At 40.9% G+C, this 25,486-nt stretch overlaps 1 protein-coding gene across 2 annotated transcripts in view; it reads left to right on the forward strand.

The window, feature by feature from the left end:
- Positions 1 to 25,486, forward strand: part of GRK3 (G protein-coupled receptor kinase 3) — a 171,847-nt gene that overhangs the window by 114,892 nt on the left and 31,469 nt on the right. For both annotated transcript variants that reach the window (XM_010375592.2, XM_010375593.2), the window contains 7 exons: positions 3,219 to 3,270; positions 5,036 to 5,127; positions 5,904 to 6,003; positions 13,182 to 13,260; positions 15,243 to 15,373; positions 17,931 to 18,025; positions 22,819 to 22,926. In XM_010375592.2, coding sequence (XP_010373894.1) covers positions 3,219 to 3,270; positions 5,036 to 5,127; positions 5,904 to 6,003; positions 13,182 to 13,260; positions 15,243 to 15,373; positions 17,931 to 18,025; positions 22,819 to 22,926 — 657 coding nt within the window. The remainder of the gene's footprint in view (positions 1 to 3,218; positions 3,271 to 5,035; positions 5,128 to 5,903; positions 6,004 to 13,181; positions 13,261 to 15,242; positions 15,374 to 17,930; positions 18,026 to 22,818; positions 22,927 to 25,486) is intronic.

A 25,486-nucleotide genomic window follows, 5' to 3' on the forward strand; every position in this document is an offset into this window, starting at 1 on the left:
GGGACTGGGCACATGAAGGGCCCCATGGAAAAGGCGATTTTTTCCGTGACCACCCTGAGTCTGATGGTAAAGAGGCAGCCATCAGCAATGCAGGGCCATGTGCAGTGTCTTCCCACCTTCCCTGAAGTCCAAGCAGGGCTATGAGGCTTAGTTACAGGTGAGGCAGAATTGGAGAGGGCAGTGGAGGCTTTCTGTCTTCTAGTTAAGAGCTATGTGCCTCATTCAGGCAGTGAACTTCAGTTGCTCAGCAGGACAACGACTGAGTCAGGAATCAGAGTTAAAAACACTTCTTCTACTCCACCCTTACTGCATCCTAGGCGTTTCCATGTCTTTAACCTCTGATCTTCTCTCCAAGATCCTTTTAAGTCATCTGCAAGGGTTCTAGCTACCTGAAGCCCTATAATTGTCTGGACTCTTTCCTTTGCCACAGTTCCCCTCCTGTCGAAGTGTTCCACTCAGTAACCAGGCATTAGTTGGGAATAGCACTCAAATAACCCCCGTGGAGACAGGACTGAGCCTAGATACTCAGGGCCATCTGTACTTCCTAAAGTGGAACTTGTTACAGCAAATCCATTCTTAGTGGGCAAAATATGTGGGCACTTCTCTCTTCCTTGTTTGTTAACCCTCCTCAGCTAGTTGTAAAATGTGTCAGATTTCCATCCCTGTCATCAGCTCTGGACTCCAGAATCTGTGAGAAAACAGGTATGAGCTAGCCCAACAAACCAAGTGAATTTCAAAGACCTGTCATAGATTTATAAATGCAGAGTGCACCCAAATGTGGTTTTGCCTTTTGCATGCACCATGCTTTTAAAAAATAGGTTGAAGTAACTCTTAGAAACTCTCAAAACATAATTTTAATTCACCAACTTCATCAGACATGTTAGGAGGCTCAGTGAAACACTCTTTGTGAGTCATTTTAGATTCATTGAAAAAAAGATGCTATTATAATTGCAGCTGTTCCTCTGCTTTTAATTTTTAATTTGATTATTAGCCTCAGAAATATTTGTTACAGATCCTTATTTTTTAAAAGGTCTATTGGTTGGGTGTGGTGGCTCACCCCTGTATTCCCAGCACTTTGGGAGGCTGAGGCAGCAAGGATTGCTTCAGGCTAGGACTTCGAGACCAGCCTGTACAACATAGCAACACCCAATATCTTCAAAAATAAAAATTAAAAACTAATAGCTGAGTGTGGTGGTGTGTGCCTGTAGTCCTAGCTACTTGGGAGGCTGAGGCGGGAGGATCACTTGAACCTAGGAATTGAGGGTTGTAGTGAGCTAGGATTGCACCACAGCACTCCAGCCTGAGATACAGAGTGAAACCCTGTCTTCAAAAGAAAAAAAAAAAAATTGTAAAGCTCATTAAATGAAGCCCCTAGGAAACTGTGATATTTGGATGTCTTTAAGGCATTCCAGTATGATGCTGATATTACCTGTAACTGCCTTCCTCCCTTCCTCCCTCTCTCCCTGAATCCTGTGTCTGTGTAATGAATCATGCCAGGGGCAAAATGAGATCGAACCATCACCACAATGTTCTCTACTTTTAAGAAGTATTCAATCGCCAGGCGCGGTGACTCACGCCTGTAATCCCAGCACTTTGGGAGGCCAAGGTGGGTGGATCACGAGGTCAGGAGATCGAGACCATCCTGGCTAACATGATGAAACCCCGTCTCTACTAAAAATACAAAAAAAAAAATAGCCGGGTGTGGTGGCAGGTGCCTGTAGTCCCAGCTACTCGGGAGGCTGAGGCAGGAGAATGGTGTGAACCTGGGAGATGGAGGTTGCAGTGAGCTGAGATCGCATTACTGCACTCCAGCCTGGGTGACTTTTTTTTTGAGACTCTGTCTCAAAAAACAAAAACAAAAACCAAAAAAAAAGAAAAAGAAAAAGAAAAAGTATTCAATCTAGAATGCATTTATTTTGAAAATAGTTTAAAAAACAAACACCTGGCCGGGAGGGTAGCTCATGCCTGTAATCTCAGCACTTTGGGAGGCCAAGGAGGGTGGATCGAGACCATCTTGGCTAACATGATGAAACCCTGTCTCTACTAAAAATACAAACAATACAAAAAAAATTAGCTGGGTGTGGTGGCGGGTGCCTGTAGTCCCAGCTACTCAGGAGGCTGAGGCAGGAGAATGGTGTGAACCTGGGAGGCGGAGCTTGCAGTGAGTGGAGGTTGCGCCACTGCACTCCAGTCTGGGGACATAGCAAGACTCCATCTCAAAAAAATAAAAAACAAAAAAACCCACCTTACAGATGTGTTGCTCATTCATAAAAAATGTGATCAAAATGTCTTTATTAAATAGATACAGGATATATCTTTTTCCTCATAGATAAAGAAAATACTCATCAAGCAGTTGAGTGAATTGTGGGAGCATGTCACTGTGATGAACTTATTGCTTCTTGGGATTCTAGACTGAGGGTTTCTCTTCTATGCCACCTGTGTCTTTGAGAGGCCATACTAAATGTTGATTAAGACGATACATGAGATTCTTTTGGTCTGGGTTCAAATTCCACTCTCCCACTCTGTCACTGTGTGACCCTGAGCAAGCCTCTGAACATTTTGATGCCTTGGTCTCCTCAGCTGTAAAATGGGGATCATGATAGTACCTGGCTGTAGAGTCGGTAGGAGGAATACATGAGCAGGCCTGGCACGTGGCTACTCTTAGAATTATTGTAAACATTAATTTTTTGTCTTAGAGCTGTGCTCTAAAAGCCATGGCTATCCAATAGGGTAGCCAGTAGCCAAATACAGCTATTGAACACTTCAAATGTGACAAGTCTAAATTGAAATGTGCTTTTAAGTGCAGAAAACACATCAGATTTCAAAGACTTAACATAGTAACAAGAATGTAGAATATCTCATTAATTCATATTGATTTCATGTTGAAAGAATTTTTTAATATATTGGGTTACATAAAGTACATTATTAAAATTACATTATATATGTGGTTCATATTATCTCCCTATTGGTCTCTGCTTAATCAGATAAAAGTGTTACCATAGCCTATGATAATTAAAGAAGAAACATGAACTGTTTCATCTGAATCATGAAATAAAGCCATGAATATTGGTAAATGCTCTGTGAAAAAGGGTTTAAGAAAACTTACTTTATTTGACAAGCTACCCAAGAATGCCGTTCTAGTCTGTCTTACAGTGTTGTTTTGTAAATCCAGTTAATTTAATATTTAACTTTTTAGTAATTATTTTATTCTCTTTTAGTGACAAGTTCACTAGATTTTGTCAGTGGAAAAACGTTGAATTAAATATCCATGTGAGTATCACTCTTTTCTTTTTTCTTTATTTAAATAAAACCTTCCTCTGGCTTAACCTCATGAGAAAATACTTGATTCTGGAACGTACTCCCAGAGGGTCCACTGCCCAAACAGATGTCTCTCTTCCAGCTTTAAGTACTAAGCATTCACCCTCCCATGCTTCCTTATAAACAATTGGAGCTTTAATTCTTTTTCATATTCAGATGAGAATGTGCTTATTTATGTAAGAAAGGATATTTTAAGCAGTAATTGACTCTTTAACAAAAATAGTAGTAAAAATACAAATCTTTTACTTAATATAACTCCTTCATGTCCTTGCCTTCTGCCGTTCTGGTAGAGTTCCTTTTCTTTTTCTTATTATTAGATGTAGTAATACAAATTGAGTGTCATAATAAAAATAATGACATCTTTTATCAGACCAAGGCTTCATCTTCTTTTTTATCATTTTGAGAGTGATAAAAGCAATCTTCCAATCCAGGCCACGTTCTAACACGTCATCTCCTTAGTGTTGCATCTACTTTAAGTTTTCAATTTCAGTCATTCTTATTGCATCATCCTTATTGCAGTTTGAAAATGCCCACATTTCTTTGCACGGTCTTTCTTACCTTCTGTTTTACAATCTCCCTTCTCATGGGCTTGCAATTGGGCAAAACAATCAACTGGAATTTTTTTTTTATTTTTATTTTTATTTTTACTTGAATGGTATTGTTGGAAGAGCAGTTTTGTTTTCTTAAAAATATTTTAAAAAATATTTGCTCTTTTTGATCTTCACTAAAAGGCCAATAAATGATCTTTTTTTTTTTTTTTTAATTTCTAACCTCCTTTCCCCATGATATTTCCTGGAAGGATTTAGAAGCAAGAGGCAATAACACATACCCTAAAAACCCCTTATATCTGCTCTGGTTCTTTCATACACTTCTGCCTCGGGAGACCCTGTGTCATTGTGGACTCTGAGAATCAAACGTGAATTCTGTGGCCCAAATGCAGGTTTCTATACAATGTTTAAGGTTGTTTGGGGGAACCCGTAAAGAATCCCACCTTTAATTTTCCAGGATATGTAAAGTAGTAGGTACTTGCTATTGTCTTATGACCTCTTATGTGAAATGTCAGATTCACTATCTGTCTTTGTGCCATTTCACATTATTAAATCTAATGATGAAGTGGGGCATTACTGAGATATTATTGACTGAAGGAAAGTGCTTATGAATACAGCCTCTGTATATACTTTACTCACATTTAGCCTTGTTTCACGCTCACATGGCCTGCATCTGTTGGGTTTCCTGATCATATGGCCTCGTATCATAAACACATAGACGCCCCTGACATGGACTCTCATTTTTCAACTCTGATAGTTCTGATAGTTCTTGGAAGCACTGGATGGTTCCCAAACATTAGGCTTTGGAGTAGCTAAGGCTGCTTTTCATTTTGATTAGACATTTCGCATTCACTTGTCTTCAAGGTATACATATTGTAATCTGGGATTTGTGAGAATGGAGAAACAGTTCGGCTTGGTTCCACTCCATCATCTTCCCTCGTGCCTCCATTTGATGCCTCGTTTATCCTGGAGGTGGAGCTGAGGGAGTCTGTCAAAAGTCTTGCTCCTGGGGCATCTCATCCTTCAGCTTAAAGACTCAGTCATGAAAAGGGTAGATCCCTAAGTCAGATTGCTATTTTAATTACTGTCTATGTTTTGCGTGAAAAAATATTTAAAACACCATAGCTTTATGTAATCTTATGTTTTCATTTTGTGTTTGGATTTCCCAGTTGACCATGAATGAGTTCAGTGTGCATAGGATTATTGGACGAGGAGGATTCGGGGAAGTTTATGGGTGCAGGAAAGCAGACACTGGAAAAATGTAAGCTTTCAGTGTTCATATATTTTACTGGCACTATTAAGATTTTAATATTTGCATGAAAAGAAAATTCCTATAGAGAAACGTGGAAACCTATGACATTGCTTTTGAAGTACTTTACCTCCAAAAGAAATTAAACTGTAGGCCGGGCGCGGTGGCTCATGCCTGTAATCCCAGCACTTTGGGAGGCCGAGGTGCGCAGATCACGAGGTCAGGAGATCGAGACCATCCTGGCTAGCCTGGTGAAACCCCATCTCTACTAAAAATACAAAAAATTAGCTGGTGTGGTGGCGGGCCAGCTACTCGGGAGGCTGAGGTGGGAGAATGACGTGAACCCAGGAGGCAGAGCTTGCGGTGAACCGAGATTGCGCCACTGCACTCCAGCCTGGGCAGCAGAGTGAGATTCTGTCTAAAAAAAACAAAACAAAACAAAACAAAAAAACAATTGACCATTGCTGAATTCACAATTCCTAGCTGCTAGATATATACATATGCCCCCATTATCAGTCATAGTAAAATTTATTTATATCCATCTGCTTTATCATTTATTTCACTGGGATTTGTATCCATTTAATGATACAAATATCTTAAGTATTGCTTGATTTCGTTTTCACAATACATGCAAAATAAAAATACTTCTTGCATGGCGTTTGGGTGCTACTCTGCTTCTTTTAAACATGGCCTAAATATTCAGAAACTTGCCCCAGTATGATGTATATTGTTTAAATTAGTCTAGATATATTTGCAGCATAGCTTTTTCAATAAATTTATGTTTCTAGGTATGCAATGAAATGCTTAGATAAGAAGAGGATCAAAATGAAGCAAGGAGAAACATTAGCCTTAAATGAAAGAATCATGTTGTCTCTTGTCAGCACAGGAGTAAGTATTCCATTTCCGGCATTTCTTTTAAAAATGTTTTGTTTGTTTTATAGCAGGATGATTTATTATTTTTCCTTCTAGCTGATTATAAGGCCAGTGAGTTCTTGGGTGGGTTAGAATCTGATAGTATCTCTTTATTTGATTTTGCAAGTTAGACGAACACTAGCCAACTCCATTATGCACACGCATGGCTTCTCCCTTTAGTGTCTATTTATTTGTCCTTGACTTCCTTCTTTGCAGAATATGGTAGTGGAGATGGCAGAAAATAATGATAACCAGAAAAATCACTGGAATATAGTCAAGCTTTGACTAAACGACTGGCAAGAAGGACTAACCTAGAGAGGAAAAGTAAGAGAAAAGTGGCTTCTGTCCTTCAGAAGCAAATCCAGAGAAGCAACTTGGATTAGTCACATCTGAATTGTCCTTTTGAGATTGTCCCTAGTCAGTGTTTCCCTGGAAGGTGACCGGTACCTGCCAGTACCTACCTGCTACTCTGATTATCAGCCTTTCTATTTCTAGCACCGTATTTCTACTTACTGGACACTTTCTTTGTATCATTTTTAGCTCTCATTTTTAGCTCAACATGTGTGACCCCACTTTTACCCTACATCTTCTTACTAAATAGCTGCCCATTTCAATTTCTTTTTCTGTTAATGGTATTACCCAAGATGAAAACCGCAGCATTTATATATCTGTACAGATGCCAGTGTATGTGAAGACACATCCAATAACCCATCCTCCCAGTTCCCTGTTCCTGCGTGTGTGCACTGGCATGGCTGGGACATGGTGTTCAGAGTGGGTTAGGGAGTCAGGACAGAGAGGGAGAGGCATGGGGTGAGCGTGGAGGGACCAGACACTAACTGTGTACCCCACATGTGAATGAAACTGTAGATACTCCAGCCAGGAAGATTTATATTCAGTGAGAAATGTGAGGGATTTCCAGATCCCATGGCTGGATTCTAAATAAGGTCTTCACCAAAAGGATCTGCAAAAACCAAGGTTTAGTGGCTAATGAAAGAATCCCTTTATTTTATTTTATGTATGTATGTATGTATTTATTTATTTATTTGAGATGGAGTCTTGCTCTGTCACCCAAGCTGGAGTGCAGTGGCGTGATCTCAGCTCACTGCAAGCTCCGCCTCCCGGGTTCAGGCCATTCTCCTGCCTCAGCCTCCCGAGTAGCTGGGACTGCAGGCACCCGCCACCACGCCTGGCTAATTTTTTTTGTATTTTTAATAGAGATGGGGTTTCTCTGTGTTAGCCAGAATGGTCTCGATCTCCTGACCTTGTGATTCTCCCACCTCAACCTCCCAAAGAGCTGGGATTACAGGTGTGAGCCACCGCGCCCAGCCAAAAGAATTCCTTTCAATTGCTGAGCAAGTAACGGGAGACCCAGAGAGGTTAATTTCCTTCCCCAAATCTCTAGACTTTTTGGCCAGTGCTCCTATTATCACCACTTAATAGGCTGTATGTTTTTTCATTTATCATCTGTATTTATTGTATTATAGTTTATATTATTCTGTTGTTAAAGTGTTTCTAGAAGAGGTATTTGCTCTTGAAGCAAAAGAATAGTGTAATGTCGCTAAGCTGTAATAAATGGAAACCCCATAGCCATAAATAGTTTCTAATTATGTGCCTTGACCTCCCACTGTATGGGCATTAAGCATTTCAAATAAGAGTTGCTTTGTGTGTATGACCAAGTTTTTAACTGATGAGAATGGAAACCAACATCCTGCATACTCTGTTGGAATCAGTGTGAATGGCATTGGCTTTTAATTTCTATTGGAAATGTCTGTATCCTAAATTTCAAACGTGGATGTGAGTACTGGATGAAGATTGTAAGTGGTTATTAAAATATTAATTTTCAGTGAGTTATCTCAAAGCCTTGGATATTTATTCTCAAGAAGGCCTATAGAAAAAAAAGTTTTAATATTGGAAAAACATAAGTATAGTTTTCATGTAGTATTTTTATATTGATTTGACTCTCAGGTGAGAGGAGATGTGGTTAAGTAGTTGTGTAGTTTCTCACTGGTGTAACCCTAAGAAATTAGGGTTATTTGGGGCTATCACTTTGAACTAATTTAAAAGAATTATTTGTATTTTATTTAGATATCAAAACTATATGGGCCGGGCGCGGTGGCTCAAGCCTGTAATCCCAGCACTTTGGGAGGCCGAGACGGGCGGATCACGAGGTCAGGAGATCCAGATCATCCTGGCTAACACAGTGAAACCCCGTCTCTACTAAAATACAAAAAAACTAGCTGGGTGAGGTGGCGGGCGCCTATAGTCCCAGCTACTCAGGAGGCTGAGGCAGGAGAATGGCGTAAACCCGGGAAGCGGAGCTTGCAATGAGCTGAGATCCGGCCACTGCACTCCAGCCTGGGCTATAGAGCGAGATTACCGTCTCAAAAAAAAAAAAAAAAAAAAAAAAAAAAATCAAAACTATATGGTACTTCTAAAATTTATAAGTGTATAATTTAGCCAAAATAATTACAGTAAAGTTATTTGGAATTGTTTTTGCTAATCAAGGGATACTTTCTATAGTTTTTAGTAAAACATAGTTGAAAATACCCTCATTAGACGAAGCTTTTGATCAGCCTATATCGGCAGACTTTCCTGTGTTTTGGGTATGTAACTGAAATGCATTCATTCACCACAGTTTTCTTTTTACTGGAAGTTTTTTTTGTTGCTGTTGTTTTAAATCTCAACTTAAGTATCCCACCCATCTCCCCAAAAGACAGTAGGAAGTACTGTTCCAGTTTTCTTCTGTAATTCTCAGATGGCAAAAAAGGAAATATGCATGTTCGAGAACCAGCATAAGCGTGTCCACAGCTGTGAAGAGCAGTCAGCAATTCATCCAGTCAGTCATTTAGGTTCCTCAGAAGTGTGACTCATTTATTCCTTGAACCACAGTTGAACGTCTAGGTTCAACCAGGCACTCTGCAGCAAGCTGGGGCTCTCAAAACCTGACTGTGTTCCCAGTTCTTAGTTTTTACAGAACTGCACAGAAAGCGAAAAGATATTATTCAAATGATGATGGGAATGTATGGACAACTGGGACCTGTGGCAAGAGCCATGGAAGACAGGCACACGGTGCTTGGAAGGCCTTTTGCCAGGTGGAGATGGGGTCAATGAATGCCCTTCTGAAGTTGGAGGTTACCTGAGGAGGAGCCAGTGCAAGTCTGAGCCCAGGCACATGAGGTTGGGGGAATCAAGGGGCCAGGGTCTGCGGTGGTGGGAGGAGTCGTGCAAGACAAAGCTGGAGAGAGACATGAAGGCCAGGCCAGACCATGAAGGGCATTGCAGGCCGATCTTGAGGAGCCTAAATGATATGACCACAGTTAGAAACCAAGTGTTTTAACTAGAGACCATAGTCAGCCTTGTAGTTCACAAAGATTGCTCCGACTGCAGTGTGGAGGATTTTCTTTTCTTTTTTTTTTTGAGAAGGAGTCTCGCTCTGTCGCCCAGGCTGGAGTGCAGTGGCGTGATGCGCGATCTCGGCTCACTGCAAGCTCCGCCTCCCAGGGTCACACTATTCTCCTGCCTCAGCCTTCCGAGTAGCTGGGACTACAGGCGCCCACCACCACGCCCAGCTAATTTTTTTTGTATTTTTAGTAGAGACAGGGTGTTACCATGTTAGCCAGGATGGTCTCGATCTCCTGACCTCGTGATCCACCCGCCTCAGTCTCCCAAAGTGCTGGGATTACAGGTGTGAGCTACCGCGCCCGGCCAAGGATTTTCTTAACGACTTCATGGTCCTATTTTATCACAGTTTTTTTATGGTGAGTTCCTGCAAAATGTAAGCTGTTTTGTTCACTTTTGGTAGAAAATCAAAGAAGACAGTTCCTTGCTCAAGAGTTTTACTTAATGGTCTACTTCTAAAAATCCACTTTTATTCTGACTTGTAATCAAGGCAGGCCCTCTTATCCATAATTCTCCTTGGAACTATATCCCACCATTCATTAAATTGCCACTTATTTTTTCATATTGGTCAGTATTCGGTTGTGTCCTGGACTCCACATGAAACCCATTATAGTGTCTGTTCAGCACCCCGAGAGGTGAGGGTTGCAGTCACTGATTTCTGTAGAGATAACCAAATCTGATTCCTTCACCTGGATGTTTATTTTACTTTGAGTCAAAGATAAATATAGTTGGATATTAGTTAAAGCATGTACTTGGTAATTAAAACAGCATTTATTTGGTAATGACTAGACAGTAAGAGAAATAGCTGAGCTCCATTCTGACTTGTGCGGAGGTGACTGAATGTTTTAAAGAGACAGTGGCTGGTGGAGTGCAATGGGGAGTGGAGCAGAGTCAAGGAAGTGAAGAATTTTACAATGCAGGAAGGGGCGTGGTCCATATGGGACCCATGCTGGTTTGCTAACTGGGACTTATCCAGGTTAGACTCCTACCCTCCAATGGAGGCTGGGAGACAGGGGCTCTATCTATGAGTGTTGGCTGGAACAAATAAAAATTCTTTGGGAAGCCTTGATTTCTCTGAGGCAGGCATTTTAAGGGGGGACTGAACCTCCTAGGGATGTGGTCTTGAGCTGTTAGCTTTAACAATGCAACTTCTGTTTACAGATTCTATTGAAATTTGAGCATTTTCTTTGGAATTTAATAATTTTGTGTATGTGTGTTTGTTAAGAAAGAGGATCTAGATAATCTACGCCATTTTAAAAACTGAATCAGTTTAGTGACAAGTATACACTGTACATAAAGAATCTAAGTGGATTTCATAGATAAAATAGATGTAAATAGAGCTAATAGATCTAACATAGCACTGATGAATTTTCATAGGGAAATACACACATCTCTGGCACCCAGATCGAGACGGAGAGTTACCAGTATTCTAGAAATCTCTTTGTGCCTCTCTCAGTCACTAACCCCGCGCCCAACTTAACACTATCCAGATTTCTAACAGCATAATTTAGCTTTGCAAATTGTGTTTGAACTTTATAAATGTGCTCTTTTGTGTCTGGCTTGTCTCACTCCATGTTGCTTATGAGATTCATCTGTGGTGTTGCCCATGGCAGTAGCTGTGTAGAGAGGTCAGAAAGCCAGGTGTGGCTCAGGCCAAGTCTAGCTTGTTGGCCTTATTTTGTACAGCCCATGACCTAAGAATGGTTTTTACATTTTTAAAAGATTGTAAAGAAAATAAGCAAAGAATAATAGATGACAGGGATTGTATGCAGCCTGCAAGGCCTAAAATACTTGCTTTTTAGCCCTTTGCAGAAAACATTTGCTGATCTGTGTTCTATATAGCATTCTAGTGAATAAATATACCATACTATCCATTCTACTATTGGTAGACATTGGGGTTATTTCCTGACTTGTGCTATTTTGAATGATACTGTTTTGAATATTCTTGTGCAGGTATCATCTTGGTGCACATTAGCACAGACTGCTATTAGATGTCTACCTGGGAGTGAAATCACTGAGTCAGAAAGTTTGCAAGTGACACTCAGCCTTGGTAGCTACCACCAAATGGGTTGCTAAAGTGGTTGCACCATTCATTGTACACTTCCAGCAGCCATATATGAAAGTTCCATTTGCTCTATAGCTTCCCAACACTCAGTATCATCAGTGTTTATCTTTTTAGCTGTTCTCGTGGGTTTAGTGACAGCATGTTGTAGTTTTAATTTGCATTACCTTGGAGACATTGAGGTTGAGCATCTGTTCATTAGTTTGGGGGCTATGTGGTATCCTCTTATGTGAAATGCCTATTTTTTGGCCATTTTTCTGGGGGTTGAATGACTTTTTTAAGTTGATTTTTTAAAGTTATTTATATCTTCTAGATATGAGTCCTTTGTGTATTTATGGGTTTCATATATCTTCTCCCATCCTGTGACTTGTCTTTTTACTGTCTTAATGGTATCCTCTGAATAGAAGTTCTTAATTTTATTTTAGTCTAATTAGCATTTTTATTGTTACTGCCTTTTGTGGCCTAAGAAATCTTTACTTACCCTAAGATCATGAAGATATTCTCATTTGTTTTCTTCTGGAAGCTTTATTGTTTTGTCTTTTACACTTACATCTACATCAGCTGGAAATGACTTTAGTGTATGGTGTGAGGCAGGGGTCAAGGTTCGTATTTTATTGTACAGATATTCAGTTGCTTCAGCATCACTGATTGAATAGGCCATCCTTTCCCCAGGCCCTGTTGTGTCACCTTAATAACAATGAAATGGAAAAAGTAATCCATAATAGACCTACACATAAATGGTCACTTGATTTGTCTGTCCTTGGGCTAATACCACACTGTCTGAATTGCTGTTGCTTTCTAATAAGTCTTGATATCTGGTCCTGTACGTTTTCCAGCTTTGTTTATATTCAAGAATATTGAAATTTTTCTTGTCTGTTTACATTTACATATATTTTAGAATCCACCTTGTCAATTTTCATTTCAAGTAAGATTACATGGCATCTATAGATTAATTATGGGAACACTGAAATCTTTACAATTGAGTTATTCAATTCTTGGTCATGATAATAGTTTTCCACTTTCAAAAGCTAATTTAATTCCATTTTTGTTTTCAGTGTTTCAAAACAACACCACAAATAACATTCCTCCCTCCCCGACCTGTGCTATGATTCCATCAACTTCAGAAGCAGAGATTGAAATGGATATTTGAATAGCCAGAACCAAAATGTTGACCAGCAAAAAGCCTGGCAAGATAGTGATATGTTTCTGTATCTAGCGTTTTGAAGAGGATATAATTAGGATAGAGACGTGATTGAATCCAAGCGAGAAAGGGCCTTCAAGGTCATCTGCTCCAATTATTAATGTATCTCTATGCATTTTATTATGTAACCAGCTCTATTTTACTGTGACTTTAAAAATTACCATGTAGGTGTCGGTGCTCAGTGCATGGGGTAGCAGCTTGGATAAAAACCCATGGCGTGTATTGTATATTACAAAATGGTGAGAAGAGAGGCTTTTGAAGGTTCTCACCACAAATAAATGATAAATGTGTGAAGTGATGGATACACTAACGACCCTGATTCAATCGTTATACAATATAGATATGTGTCAAAACATCAAACTGTACACCATAAATATGTACAATTGCAACATGTCAATTAAAAAATAAAGAAATTTTAAAAATATGTAGCATGGTGTTGGCACTTTCTGGGCAGCTTTTCTCTTCTTATAAACTTTTATGTTTTCACTCTAGGACTGTCCTTTCATTGTATGTATGACCTATGCCTTCCACACCCCAGATAAACTCTGTTTCATCCTGGATCTGATGAACGGTAAGCAAAACTTGGAAAGTCTGACTGCCTTGAAAGACTTTGCCATGATGTTAAATCTTAGCATGCATTAATCTAGGCAGACTAGCAATGTGGGTCTTTCAGGTAATTAGGTTCCCCCTGAAGTTTGAGGAAACGTTTTACCCTTTAATCTTCACTGAAAATTCGTTTTTAAATGTTGACTGCAACGTCCTTCTCGGCCTCCCAGTCTCTTCCCAAGAAGTTGGATATTCTAGAAAAGATTCTCATAAAATACTTACAGTGAAACTTGATTTTCTGGAATGCAGCTGGCCTAGATCTTTAATTAGCTTATTTCCTGGCCCTCAACTTTTAGGAATGAAATACCTCATAAGAATATAAGCCAAAGATAGAAATGTATTTAAAAACCAACTTTGAAGGACTGACTTTGGGCCAAATACAGATTTTAGCCCAATCTTCTGCATCTTCTAAATCTGCACTACTGTACATTGATCTTTTAAACTGTGGATGATGGTTTTGAAAATGCTGGAAAACGTTCGGCTAGAAAAGGAGCTTTCTGGTACTAGAAAGTGTCATGGTATATATCTAAAGTATTTTTAGTAACGAACTGAAATAAAGCATACAATTCACAACTCACATGCCTAGTTTTTTTTATTTTAAGTTCACTTGAAGTTTTATTATGTTCCAAGTGTTTGATTTAAAACCAGATCTACCACAAAGCATGAAGGAATTTCACAGTATAATAACGAGCAAAAGAAGCCAAACCCAGCAGCATCTACCCTAGGTGACCCTGCTTATGTGACTGCCAAAACAGGCAAAACTAATGGATGGGGAGAGAGGGCTGAAGAGTGACCTTTGTGTGAGTGGGACTGGGGGGTAAGGTCTTGACTGAAAGGGCATAGTGGTAGGGGAGCTTTTGGGATGCTGGGCATCTTTTCCATCTTGATGTGGTAGTGGTTTTACGGGAATATGTGTATGGAGAGAGAAATATGCTTGTGAAAGCAAGGGTAATAAAGTTGGACACACACACTCATTTTTATAAATCAATAGAAGCTTTTCCCTTGTGTTATATAAAATCATTCCCTTACCCTGTTGATGGCATTCTCTGTCTCTGTAATTTGAGGCCATCTGATTATTTCCTCTCTCCAGCATTTTGTTATAAAAAATTTCAAGCAGATAGCAACATTGAAAGAATTTTCCTGGGGATACCCACCACCTGGATTTTTTATCAGTTAAAATTTTACTGTATTTGCTTTGTCAAATATTTGTCTATATGATCAGTTTGTTGTTGTTGTTGTTGTTGTTGTTGTTTTGAGATGGAGTCTCTGTCACCCAGGCTGGAGTGCAGTGGCACGATCTCAGCTCACTGCAATCTCTGCCTTTCAGGTTCAAGTGATTCTCCTGCCTCAGCCTCCCGAGTAGCAGGGATTACAGGTGTGTGCCACCACGCCTGGCTAATTTTTGTATTTTTAGTAGAGACGATTTCACCATGTTGACCAGGCTGGTCTCGAACTCCTGACCTCAAGTGATCCACCCACCTCAGCCTCCCAAAGTGCTGGGATTACAGACATGAGCCACTGTGCCCAGCCTTTTTTTTTTTTTTTTTTTTTTTTTTTTTTTTTTGTCTATCCATAGAGCCATTTGTTAAGCTGTGTCTGTTGGATCACCCCATGGGTTGATTCATTTACTAGGATTTAAGTAATCAAAGCAGGTTAGCTGGTCCCATCTTGTGATGGCGGAACTAGGAGCTGAGCTGCCAGCCTGAGAATGGTGGCTTGGTTTTGCTGTCTTGTCCCTCCTGTCATTGCATTTAAATCTTCTCAATGTTTAAGTTTTCTCTATAACATTTAAATTGTTGCTAAACTACAGGAATGAAAGATAGGTATATAGACAAAGCAGAAGCGTAGTTTCCCTTTTTCTGCTGAGTCCTGATTATTTAGAATGAGCATGATTTTTGTGTCCTTTAAATTAACATGCTTTGAATTAAATTCTGAATCTGATTCCAGGAGGCGATTTGCACTATCACCTTTCACAACACGGTGTGTTCTCTGAGAAGGAGATGCGGTTTTATGCCACTGAAATCATTCTGGGTCTGGAACACATGCACAATCGGTTTGTTGTCTACAGAGATTTGAAGGTGAGGATGGTTAACAGACTCATTCTGCATAGTAGGTATTGTGTGAATGGTCCTCTAGAAGTCCCCTTCTATTTCACAGAGTCCTGTCATTTTCCTCATAGCCCTCGTCTCAGCCCTGATAAAGTCATTAGCTGTATGACATTTTATCTCCTCTAGACCAGACTCTGCAGGGACGGAGCACATGTCTGTGCCTGTCATTATTATAACCCTGATGCCTACTACAGTGCCTGCTGCAGCACATATACTAAGCCAAACATTTTAGTTGATCAGTTAATGAAAAGCAGTTTAGGCCAGGCATGGTGGCTCATGCCTGTAATCCCAGCACTTTGGGAGGCCGAGGAGGGTGGATCATAAGGTCAGGAGATCGAGACCATCCTGGCTAACACGGTGAAACCCCGTCTCTGCTCAGAATACAAAAAACTAGCCGGGCGTGGTGGCAGGCACCTGTAGTCCCAGCTACTCGGGAGGCTGAGGCAGGAGAATTGCATGAACCTGGGAGGTGGAGCTTGCAATGAGCCGAGATTGTGTCACTGCACTCCAGCCTGGGCGACAGAAGGAGACTCCATCTCAAAAAAAAAAAAAAAAAGAAAAGCAGTTTAGGAGCCCTTTTGGTGTCACACATTTCATAATTAATTATAATTCAGTTAATGTTCACTAAGCAACTGATTTGGTCGTGGCTCTGTAAAGGTGGACATGTACAATGATGAATAAGCAAAGAACATATATTTTAGGGGGCTTAGAAGCTGGTGAGCTAAGACATAGAATGGCTGAGTCATCACTCCTCCGAGGCAGGGTCTATCAGTGAATAGTGGATTGCCGACCAGCCTGCGGAATTTCTCCCAAAGGCCACCCTCGGAGCTTTACATTGTTTTGAGATTGTCTTAAAAATCACTGATAGAGTTTTAGATCATTGAACTGTGTAACCTCCAACTACTGTGCCCGGGTTTCTGTTCTTATCCTCTGTAAGAGCTCACTCGCCTTGAAAGCAATGATATAGGAGTATTCTGAGTTTTTCCATTCCAGAACGTGGTGCTTGGTCCTGGGTTTTACACGTGGGAGGGAGATAGAAGCTGGCTCAGGACGTCCGTGGTGACACTCACCTAGTTGTATGGCCAACAGCCTGCAGGCAGGCATGGAGAGAAAGGAACCTTGACAATTATGATGCGCAACATAAAATGATAGAAAAGATGCGGGGCTCAACACACATAGAAATGCGGTCAAACAGTACATGAAGAAAATGATGGGACCGACAATTTCCCAATAGGCGAGAGGATTCCAGGAGAATGTGTTTGCCTCTCATTTCAGATGCCTTCTTGAATGAACCCACAGTGGCCAACTGAAATGTACAGATTATGTTCCTTCCTCTAGGGAGCTGAGATGCCGTGACTGGCTTTTGAAGATTACTTTCTAAGATATTATAAAAATTGTATTTTATTTCCAAGAATGTTATTTTTTTTTTTTTACAAAATACTTTGTGAATTTTAAACCTTTCTGTAAGGTTACAGAATTATTATTACTCCCTTAGTTTTCCTATAAGCATAAAGAAGAAAAATGTATTTTTATTGAATTAGAAATAACTAGACAATAGTTGGCCCTTGACATTTTATTTCCTTATGCGAGCTTTGCAGAAGAACAAAACACATGCTGAAGGCCCATGAAGCGCTATTGTAATACATTCTAATTTAAATCAATAACTGGTTTCTAATCATCTTTATGCTTTATTTTTATTTTCTAAGCTATTTGGAAGGCAGTGGTATTATTTAATTTCTATTCAAACTTAATTCTAGTCACTCATGATTATTCATGCTTCAGTTTTATAATAGCATGCCATTTATTTTTATTTCAAGCAAAACAGTAGTTGATCGCCAGCAGAAAAACATTAAGATGCCTATAATTCAGTGTATATCAGAGAGACTAGATTTGTTGTTCATGATTATGATGACTAAATCTAATCTTCATGGATACATTTTATCAGAGTTGTGGTCACAATTATATGTGGTCATTTGGTAGGGCCCTACGTTAATGATGTACTAATAAGCAGAAATGACATTTATTGGGATTAGTGTGGCACTATGGAATATTTTGATTGCTTAGGTCAGTGTTGATACATTCTTGGAAGCTTCCTCTCTGTCCTGTGCTTCATGGCTTTACTCTTAGAAATCCTTGTGGTTCTCAGAAGCCCGGAAGCTGGTGGACTCACCTCCCGCCCTTGAGAGGCACGCTCTTCTTTCTGCGCAGCGGTCCTTGGTACGGGAAAAGGAAATGCTTTTAGTGCTGATGAACTGTGGTCCCGACATTCCTGTGTTACCTGCCCCATGTTTCATTTTCTAATGAGTAGAATCCTCCGCCTCTATCGTTACCACTTTTCTGCTGAAGTTAAAATGAAAAATATTATTCTCAGTATCATGCCGTACTTCGATGTGATGGGATCAAGCTGTAATTTGTGTTTAGGAACAAGCTATGATAAAATAGTAAGATATCAAGTGTCTGCACTCAAAGTTCTCAAAGCCTCCATGGCATTTGGGCCACTCTTAAAGATCATTCTCTTTCTGTTTAGCCAGCAAATATCCTCTTGGATGAACACGGACACGCAAGGATCTCAGATCTTGGTCTTGCCTGCGATTTTTCCAAAAAGAAGCCTCATGCGAGCGTGTAAGTAATGCGTCAACTTCGGTTCACCATCATTTCTCTCATGCCCCTTCAAAGGCATGGCCATTTGTCACCCAAGAGAAATATAATTTCTCTTGCCAGTGGTGATTTTCAGTATGTCAGGAAGATCCAACATCACAGGTTGTGGGAAAGGAGATAAGAACGGGGTGCCTTCCTCACTGTCTGCGGAGAGCAGGAATTAACCAACAGTGGAGTTGAACCTGCTCAGGGACCAGGGTGGCCTCTTGACCTCTAAGAAACAATCAGGACCTCAGCAAGAAACCAGAATCCATGCTGCCTGTGTGACCCTAAAAGTCAGTCAGTTACTTAGTCTGTTAGTAATGGTAGTAATAAACCCCTCAAAGTTGTCCTAAGGATAAGTGAAAGAGACTGTGCCTAGAAAGGCACCGAGGCAGCTGCGTAGATGTGGTCAAGGGAGGTCCTCGGAGCCAAGTTTCTGTCTTCATCTACTTTTCCTTCTTTTTCAAAAAGGCTTTTCTTCCTTTTTTTCCCTAAAGAGAAATTAGAAATATTTCTCTCTCTTTTAATTAAAGAAACAAATCATCTGCTTGCAGTTTAGGCTTTCACTGCAGGTCATATTGTTAGACTTGGGTCTTGCACCAGGTCCTCTACGTGATCACCCAGAGGGAACTCTTGAGGCCACAGCCCTCAGCCAGCACCTGACACCTCGGGGACACCAGACTGCTTCTGGGTGTGGCCCTGCTTGATCAGTGCAAATTGGCCCTGAACCGAGGACTTCTCTCTGTACTCAGAGTTGTTAAAAAGACAGCAGGACTAGTACAGTTTCAGCTCTGCAGAAACACCATGGAACATGCACTGGTTTTCATTTCTATTTCTTTGGTAGGCGATGATCTGGGTGGAAAGTATGAACACATGTACAGTTTGTGGAAAAGCAGACAACTTTTGCTTTATTTTGTCTTTTTAAGTGTCTCCTCCTTAGCACTGAATCTTTTAAAATTACATCTTAAGCTAACATTCATCTCTGTGTTGAATGGTCTTGAAAAAAACTCCCAGTGGTCTCATTTCATGCATCTGTGCAGACAATAAACCACAGATCCTTCTCTTTGTGTAACTACAAGTGGTTCTGAACTGCAATACTTTATGAAGGACTGCATTAAATCAGAATTGCCTTTTAAAGCTCTGATCAAATGTTAATAGTGAATAGCACTGTTTCTGTAAACATATTTCTCTTTTTCTACGGAATCTGGGATATGGTGATAAAAGCATTAGCATTTTGCTAGCACTTTACAATTATTAGGCCAGAACCTGTGGTCGTATAAGCTTCTCTCAGGGAGTTCATCAGATTCTTTTAAGAGAGTCATTTGAATTTTTAATGCCACAGCTATTTGGTATGCTAATTTTTTTAGTTAGTATAGTCATAACTAAATATGAATCCAAGAATTCATAAGAAATACTCTTCCAGAGGAATTAACTTTCAGATATGGGGTTATTTCCTAGCAGGACCTAGTGCACTTTTTGCTATAATTCACATGTCAGCTGTGAATGGTGGGCTCTTCTTTTGCCTGCTCTGGAAAGCACAGTGTTTGAAAAGCATCTGTAAAGAGGTAGGACTGAGAAGGTTGGTTTCCATGTTTAAATAATGATCAGGAGGCCACTACTTTAAAAAGGTAAACATACAATACAATTTTATATTTTTTATTTTTTTGAGACAGGGTCTTGCTCTGTTTCCAAGACTGGAGTACAGTGGCGTGATCAGGGCTCACTGCAGCCTCCCCATCCCAGGCCCAAGTGATCCTCCCACCTCAGCCTCCCAGGTAGCTGGGACCACAGTCATGTGCCCCTACATTCAGCTAATGTAAAAAAATATATATTTTATAAAGACGGGGTCTCCCTGTATTACCCAATCTGGTCTCCAGCTCCCAGACTCAAGCAACCCTCCCACTTTGGCCTCCCAAAGTGCTGGAATTACAGGTGTGAGCCACCACGCCCTGTCAAAATCCTGTACTTTTAAGTACAGGAGGCATTTTGTGGCTAGGAAAAAAGACTCTGGAGCCAACAGATCTGGGTTTGGGTTCCTCTTCCTGGTTGTGTAAGCCTCATTTTTCCCTTCTGTGAGGAGGAGAGGACAATGATATTTATCTCCTGTGATAGTTGTGAGGATTAAGTTAACTAAATAATTCAGCGAGTCTTTAACATTTGCTGCGTGCCAGCTGCTGGCGACGCCACTGTAAGACAGAGCTGACCCCTGACCTCCTGGAAGGAGCAGCCCTGAGAACTGCCCCCTAAGTGACCAGCATATGGAGTGGTGGCGGTACCAGCAGCATTCACTCTGTCTGAATATCCAGCTGTCCCAGTCGTGCATGTGTCATCCTCGTGGAAACCCCATAAATTATAGGTGTCACTATCCAATTTTTGTGGTATGGAACTTGAGGTTCAGAGAAATTAAGTAACTTGAACCAGGTCACCTGGCTGGTATGCCATGGGGCTGGAATTATAATCCAGTTCTGTCTGATTCCAAAGCCTGTACACTGTGTGGATGAACTCCCTGAGGCTTTGGCATGATCTATTTAGTACAAGACTGAAGATTTTAAGCCACAATTTCACCCTGAACTTGGTTTATCAGATCTTTTCAAAGCTGTAGATGTGATTCTTAGACTTCATCTCGCGGCCGGCCCATCTCCAAAGTAGTATTGTAGTTGAGGTTTTTGATTTGAGCTTAGACTTAGTCCATTTAACGAAAGAATCGCAAATTATTGTAAACTAGAAGTTAACTGTGAAGTAGCCATGAAAAATCACAGGAGAACTTCTGGAGCTGAGCAGATTGTCAGTGACTAATTTGAGTACTAGCTTATTTTATCTAAGAACACAAAGCTGTGTCTCATGTCACAGTGTCTTAAAACGTCCAAGTGTTCGTTCAGTATTAATAGTAGTACAGATCTTTAGTGGAATGCGTCAGGAAGCATTAGCAGCTGGCCTATAGGCAGAATCAGAAAACCTCAGCGGCAGGCAGTCCAAGGTTGAGTTTTCGTTGTATCTGGTATAAGCATGGGGGACTGGTCTGCATTCATTTCTTATTTATCCTGTAGATATCTTTTGTAGATATCTTTCCATTCCAGAACTGTGACTTGATCCTAATAAAGTACAAATTACAAGGTCACCGGAAAGGACTTTCCAGGCAACCCTGAAATTAAACCTTCCCGGAAAATGGCTTGGGTGCCCCTCATAGAAATCTCCTGCTCTCACGGTGTGGTCTGATGGCCTTACACCGTCAGACTTTAGGTTCGGGCTGATTGAGCTTTCCAGAATGCTGGATTTGCCCTGATGGACCAACGCCCGTCTTCACTATTTGATAAAACTCTCAAATACACCTCTTAGACAGAGAGTACTGGACCCAGTGATGAGCCAGGCTCATTAGTGATCCAGGATCATTTATTCTGAGTAGATTCTCACTGTTGCTGAGCATAAGCAAATTAAATTTTTTTTTTTTTTTTTTGTTTGTTTGTTTGTTTTTTTTTTTTTTTGAGATTGAGTTTCACTCTTGTCACCCGGGCTAGATTGCAATGGCACGATCTCGGCTCACCACAACCTCTGCCTCCCAAGTTCAAGTGATTCTCCTGCCTCAACCTCCCGAGTAACTGGGATTACAGGCATGCACCACCATGCCTGGCTAATTTTGTATTTTAGTAGAGACAGGGTTTCTCCATGTTGGTCAGGCTGGTCTCAAACTCCCGACCTCAGGTGATCCATCTGCCTTGGCCTCCCAAAGTACTGGGATTAGAGGCATGAGCCACCACACAGGGCCTAAAAATTCTCACACTACGATAAGCACGGAGATGCAAATCCCCAACATGAATCCAGTTGCTGCTGTATGTGAGCCCATGATGTATGTGCAGTGCTCACAGCAACCTGCAAGGTAGAGATGTCATCTGATTACCCATTTTACTGATGAAGAAAATTAATCGTGGATGAAGAGGTTGTAGGGCATACAACCTTTTGCCAGAGCCCTTTCAGGCTGCATCTTGGAAAGCTCCCCACCAGCTGCCTCGCGTGCTTCCTGCAGCAGCCGGGCAAGCTCAGCCCTTCAAGGAGGGGTGGAGAGGGCTAGAGCGGGAAGGGCTTTCGAGTTGCAGATGGTGCAGATTATATATAAAATGGTTGTCCTCTCAAGTGATTTTTCTCAACTTCCTGAAAATCATCTTCACATTTGCTTAGTGCTGAGTCCTTTGACCTTCTGCAGTTTTGAAACCTGACACGTGATTTCGCCATCTTATGTACAACTGGGCTCATGTTCCTCCTTCTTCCCCATCCCCCTAAGGTCTGTTACTGACCATGACCAAGCCGATGCCCCTGCGAGCTCAGGTCCTCAGCACAACTGGCAGCACCACACAGAGGTGGAGTCTCCATGCCGTCAAGGTCCACAGCACCTCTGTGTGGTCGCCTGTTCATTGTCCGTTCTCTCTGCCCTTTCCCTGCCTCCCCCGACCCCACGCACCTCCACACAAGAGCTCCTGAAACGGCAGGAGAACCTTTGCTCTTCATAGCTGGAGTAGAGAAGGACTGATGAGAGCCCGAACTTGCATTTTACATATTTATTTCATATGCTTGTTTATGTTAATTCATATATGAGTGAAGGCAGAAAAGGTTGTTTTCCCATTGGATGTTCAGTGCATCGCGTTTGCAGTGAAGCACAACTGTCCCCTCTCCTTTGTTTACAGTCGCTGCCGTCTAACGAATGACACCCGGACCTTGGGGTGCTGTGAGTGTTTTCTGAAGTGTGCATGCTCTGATAACTGTGTATCCTTCCTTCTCCCTAGTGGCACCCATGGGTACATGGCTCCCGAGGTGCTGCAGAAGGGGACGGCCTATGACAGCAGTGCCGACTGGTTCTCCCTGGGCTGCATGCTTTTCAAACTTCTGAGAGGGTGAGTGGAAACGCATCCTTCTACTGCTGTCCTCATGGCAGCAGGAGCTTGGATGAAAACTGAGGGTATGTAGAAATGACTAGATGCTAATGTTATTTTAAATCACACAGTGATCTTTAAGCCACGTGCTAATCTGGAAGACTGTGTCTTAGAAGAGTGAAAGCTGCTTCCCGATAAGCTGCTAGATAAAAGCTTATGGCTTCGTATTTTTATTCTATACCATGTAGGAATCAGAATTCTTTTAAACCTAAAATTAGACTGCTTTGAATTTTTTTCTGTGATAAGCCACATTGTAGGAATAAGTATTGTTTTGAAATGTAGATAACTTAAAAAGGTAGAATAATTTTTTCCCTAGAAATTAAGTACTCATCATCTTGAGCATTTACAGAATTTTGAGAGTTACCAAAAAGGATGAAAACCCAAAGTAAACCTATTTTATTTTATTTGTTTTTGTTTTGTTTTGTTTTTAGACAAGGTCTTTCTCTATTGCCCGGCTGCAGTGCAGTGACACAAACATGGCTTACTGTAGCCTCGACCTCATAGGCTCAAGCAATCCTTCCACCTCAACCTCAGTCTCCTGAGTAGCTGGGACTACAGACACGCACCGCCACACCTGGCTAATTTTTTAATTTTTTTAGAGATAAGGTCTTGTTGGCATGTTGCCCAGGCTGGTCTCGAACTCCTGGCCTCAAGCCATCCTCCCACCTCAGCCTCCCAACGTGCTGGGATTAAAGGCATAAGCCATCACACCTAGCGGGTAAACCCATTTTAAAAAGCTTGCATTTATTCGGGAAAATGCTGAAATTAATTTGTCTTTTAAAGCTAGTAGTATACTTGGCCCTTGTTCTGAACTACCAAAGATGATGAAATAAAGTAGAAAAGATTATGAGAGGAAATTACTCTTCAAAATATGTTCTCATATGAAACACTTAACAATTATGTTAATGTTTCCATTAATTCTAAGACTTTTAGCCACTTTTAATGGAAAGCTTCAATTAAATTTTTTATTCAGACTCATAAAGCATTTTACATTAAAATTTCCTAGTTAATGGTTTTCCTTTTAATATTTTCATATGAACACAGTCCTGATAGTTTGCTAAACGTTGCACCTTTCCATCGGAGAGCCTCAATGAGCACCACTGTATTTTATTACATTTAGCACGTTCTGGAGAGAGGCTGAATTCCACATTCCCCCAAAACTAGGTTCTGAGCACCCTCTGTTTTGTCAAGACTCTGATAATCCAGTTGTTCTCTGCTTTGCGTTCACTTGTGATCTAAAATTGTATTATTGCTTAGAAAGTCGGGTTCTGTTATTCCTTAATTGAATTATTGTATTTGTGGAGCCTGGATGGCTTTAATTCATGTCATCAGACTAGCTGACCCTAATTAGAGAGTTTATCTAAGCAAACCAGAGAAAGCCATTTCCCCTATGAGATGCTGTTCTCCCCAGTGGAGTTGCTTCTATGCATATGGAGTGCATGAAGACACCCAGGAGGTCTTTATTTTGGATCTCTGCTGGAGATGTGGTTGGAGACAGACAGCCCCTACCTACAGAATTTGGAGATGATAAAAAAAAAAAAAAAGAAAACTCTGTGTAACAGCTAAACTGTTGAATGCAAAAATCAGCAGTAAAATCTGACAATCCCAGAAGCCTTGTATCTAGGACTTTGTGTACTTCTTTGTTTTGTGACTCTAGCTGTTAAAATGTCTGTGCATATAGGCGGAGAGGATTTGGTGTAACACTACTTCACTTTTTACAAGACTGGAGGGTTTTGTTCAATAACTCTGTCTGCTCCAACAGTGTGGTTTGTGGCTAATAAGATGAATTCAGTCTTATTTCGCTATAATTCAGCTTTGGTGTACTGAACTGGAAGATATCAATTCCTTTGTGAAATCCTCCACCGGCCTTGATGGAAGCATTATGTTCAGTGGGGCTCCTGCTGAAAAGAGTCTTGACAGACAGGAAGACATCCTGAGGATGGCTGTGAGGATGGGATGGATGGATGAGATGAATGGAGAGTGGTAAAATAGCTAGAAATGATGGCTTCTGTGGAAAGACGGAAAGAACTGAGTGCAGAACTTAGGGGAGCGTATGGTTGACTCCAGCTGCCGGAAGGCCATCTTGTTGAAGGGATCATATGCATACTGTGTGACTCCAGAGGGATGCATTTTGAGGAGAAAAAAGATTGCAGTGTGATACAAGAATGTCCAGTCGTTTGAGCTACCCAATGTAGGAGGGAGGGTTCTGCCTCATGGATAGCAGGCTCCTTGTCACTGTCTGGTGACCATCGATTGATCCTGAAGTGGAAGGAATCTTTCCAGTGTGTGATAGATAGGATTAGATGAATCTCCCCCACTAGGATTTATTATCTCATGCCATTCCTCCTATTGTTTATTCAGAAGTCACTCACAGATAGGATATAGCACTGAAGCCAAAAAGCAGGAAACATTTTTGACTTAAGTGATTGAAATTAAATGTGATAAGCATTTATTGAGTACCTGTAATATACAAGAGACTGTGCTTGATGCTGTGGGGGAAGGAAAGGGGTAAGAAAGGAAA

This window comes from Rhinopithecus roxellana, chromosome 13, assembly GCF_007565055.1.
Source record: "Rhinopithecus roxellana isolate Shanxi Qingling chromosome 13, ASM756505v1, whole genome shotgun sequence".
Lineage (NCBI taxonomy): Eukaryota > Metazoa > Chordata > Mammalia > Primates > Cercopithecidae > Rhinopithecus > Rhinopithecus roxellana.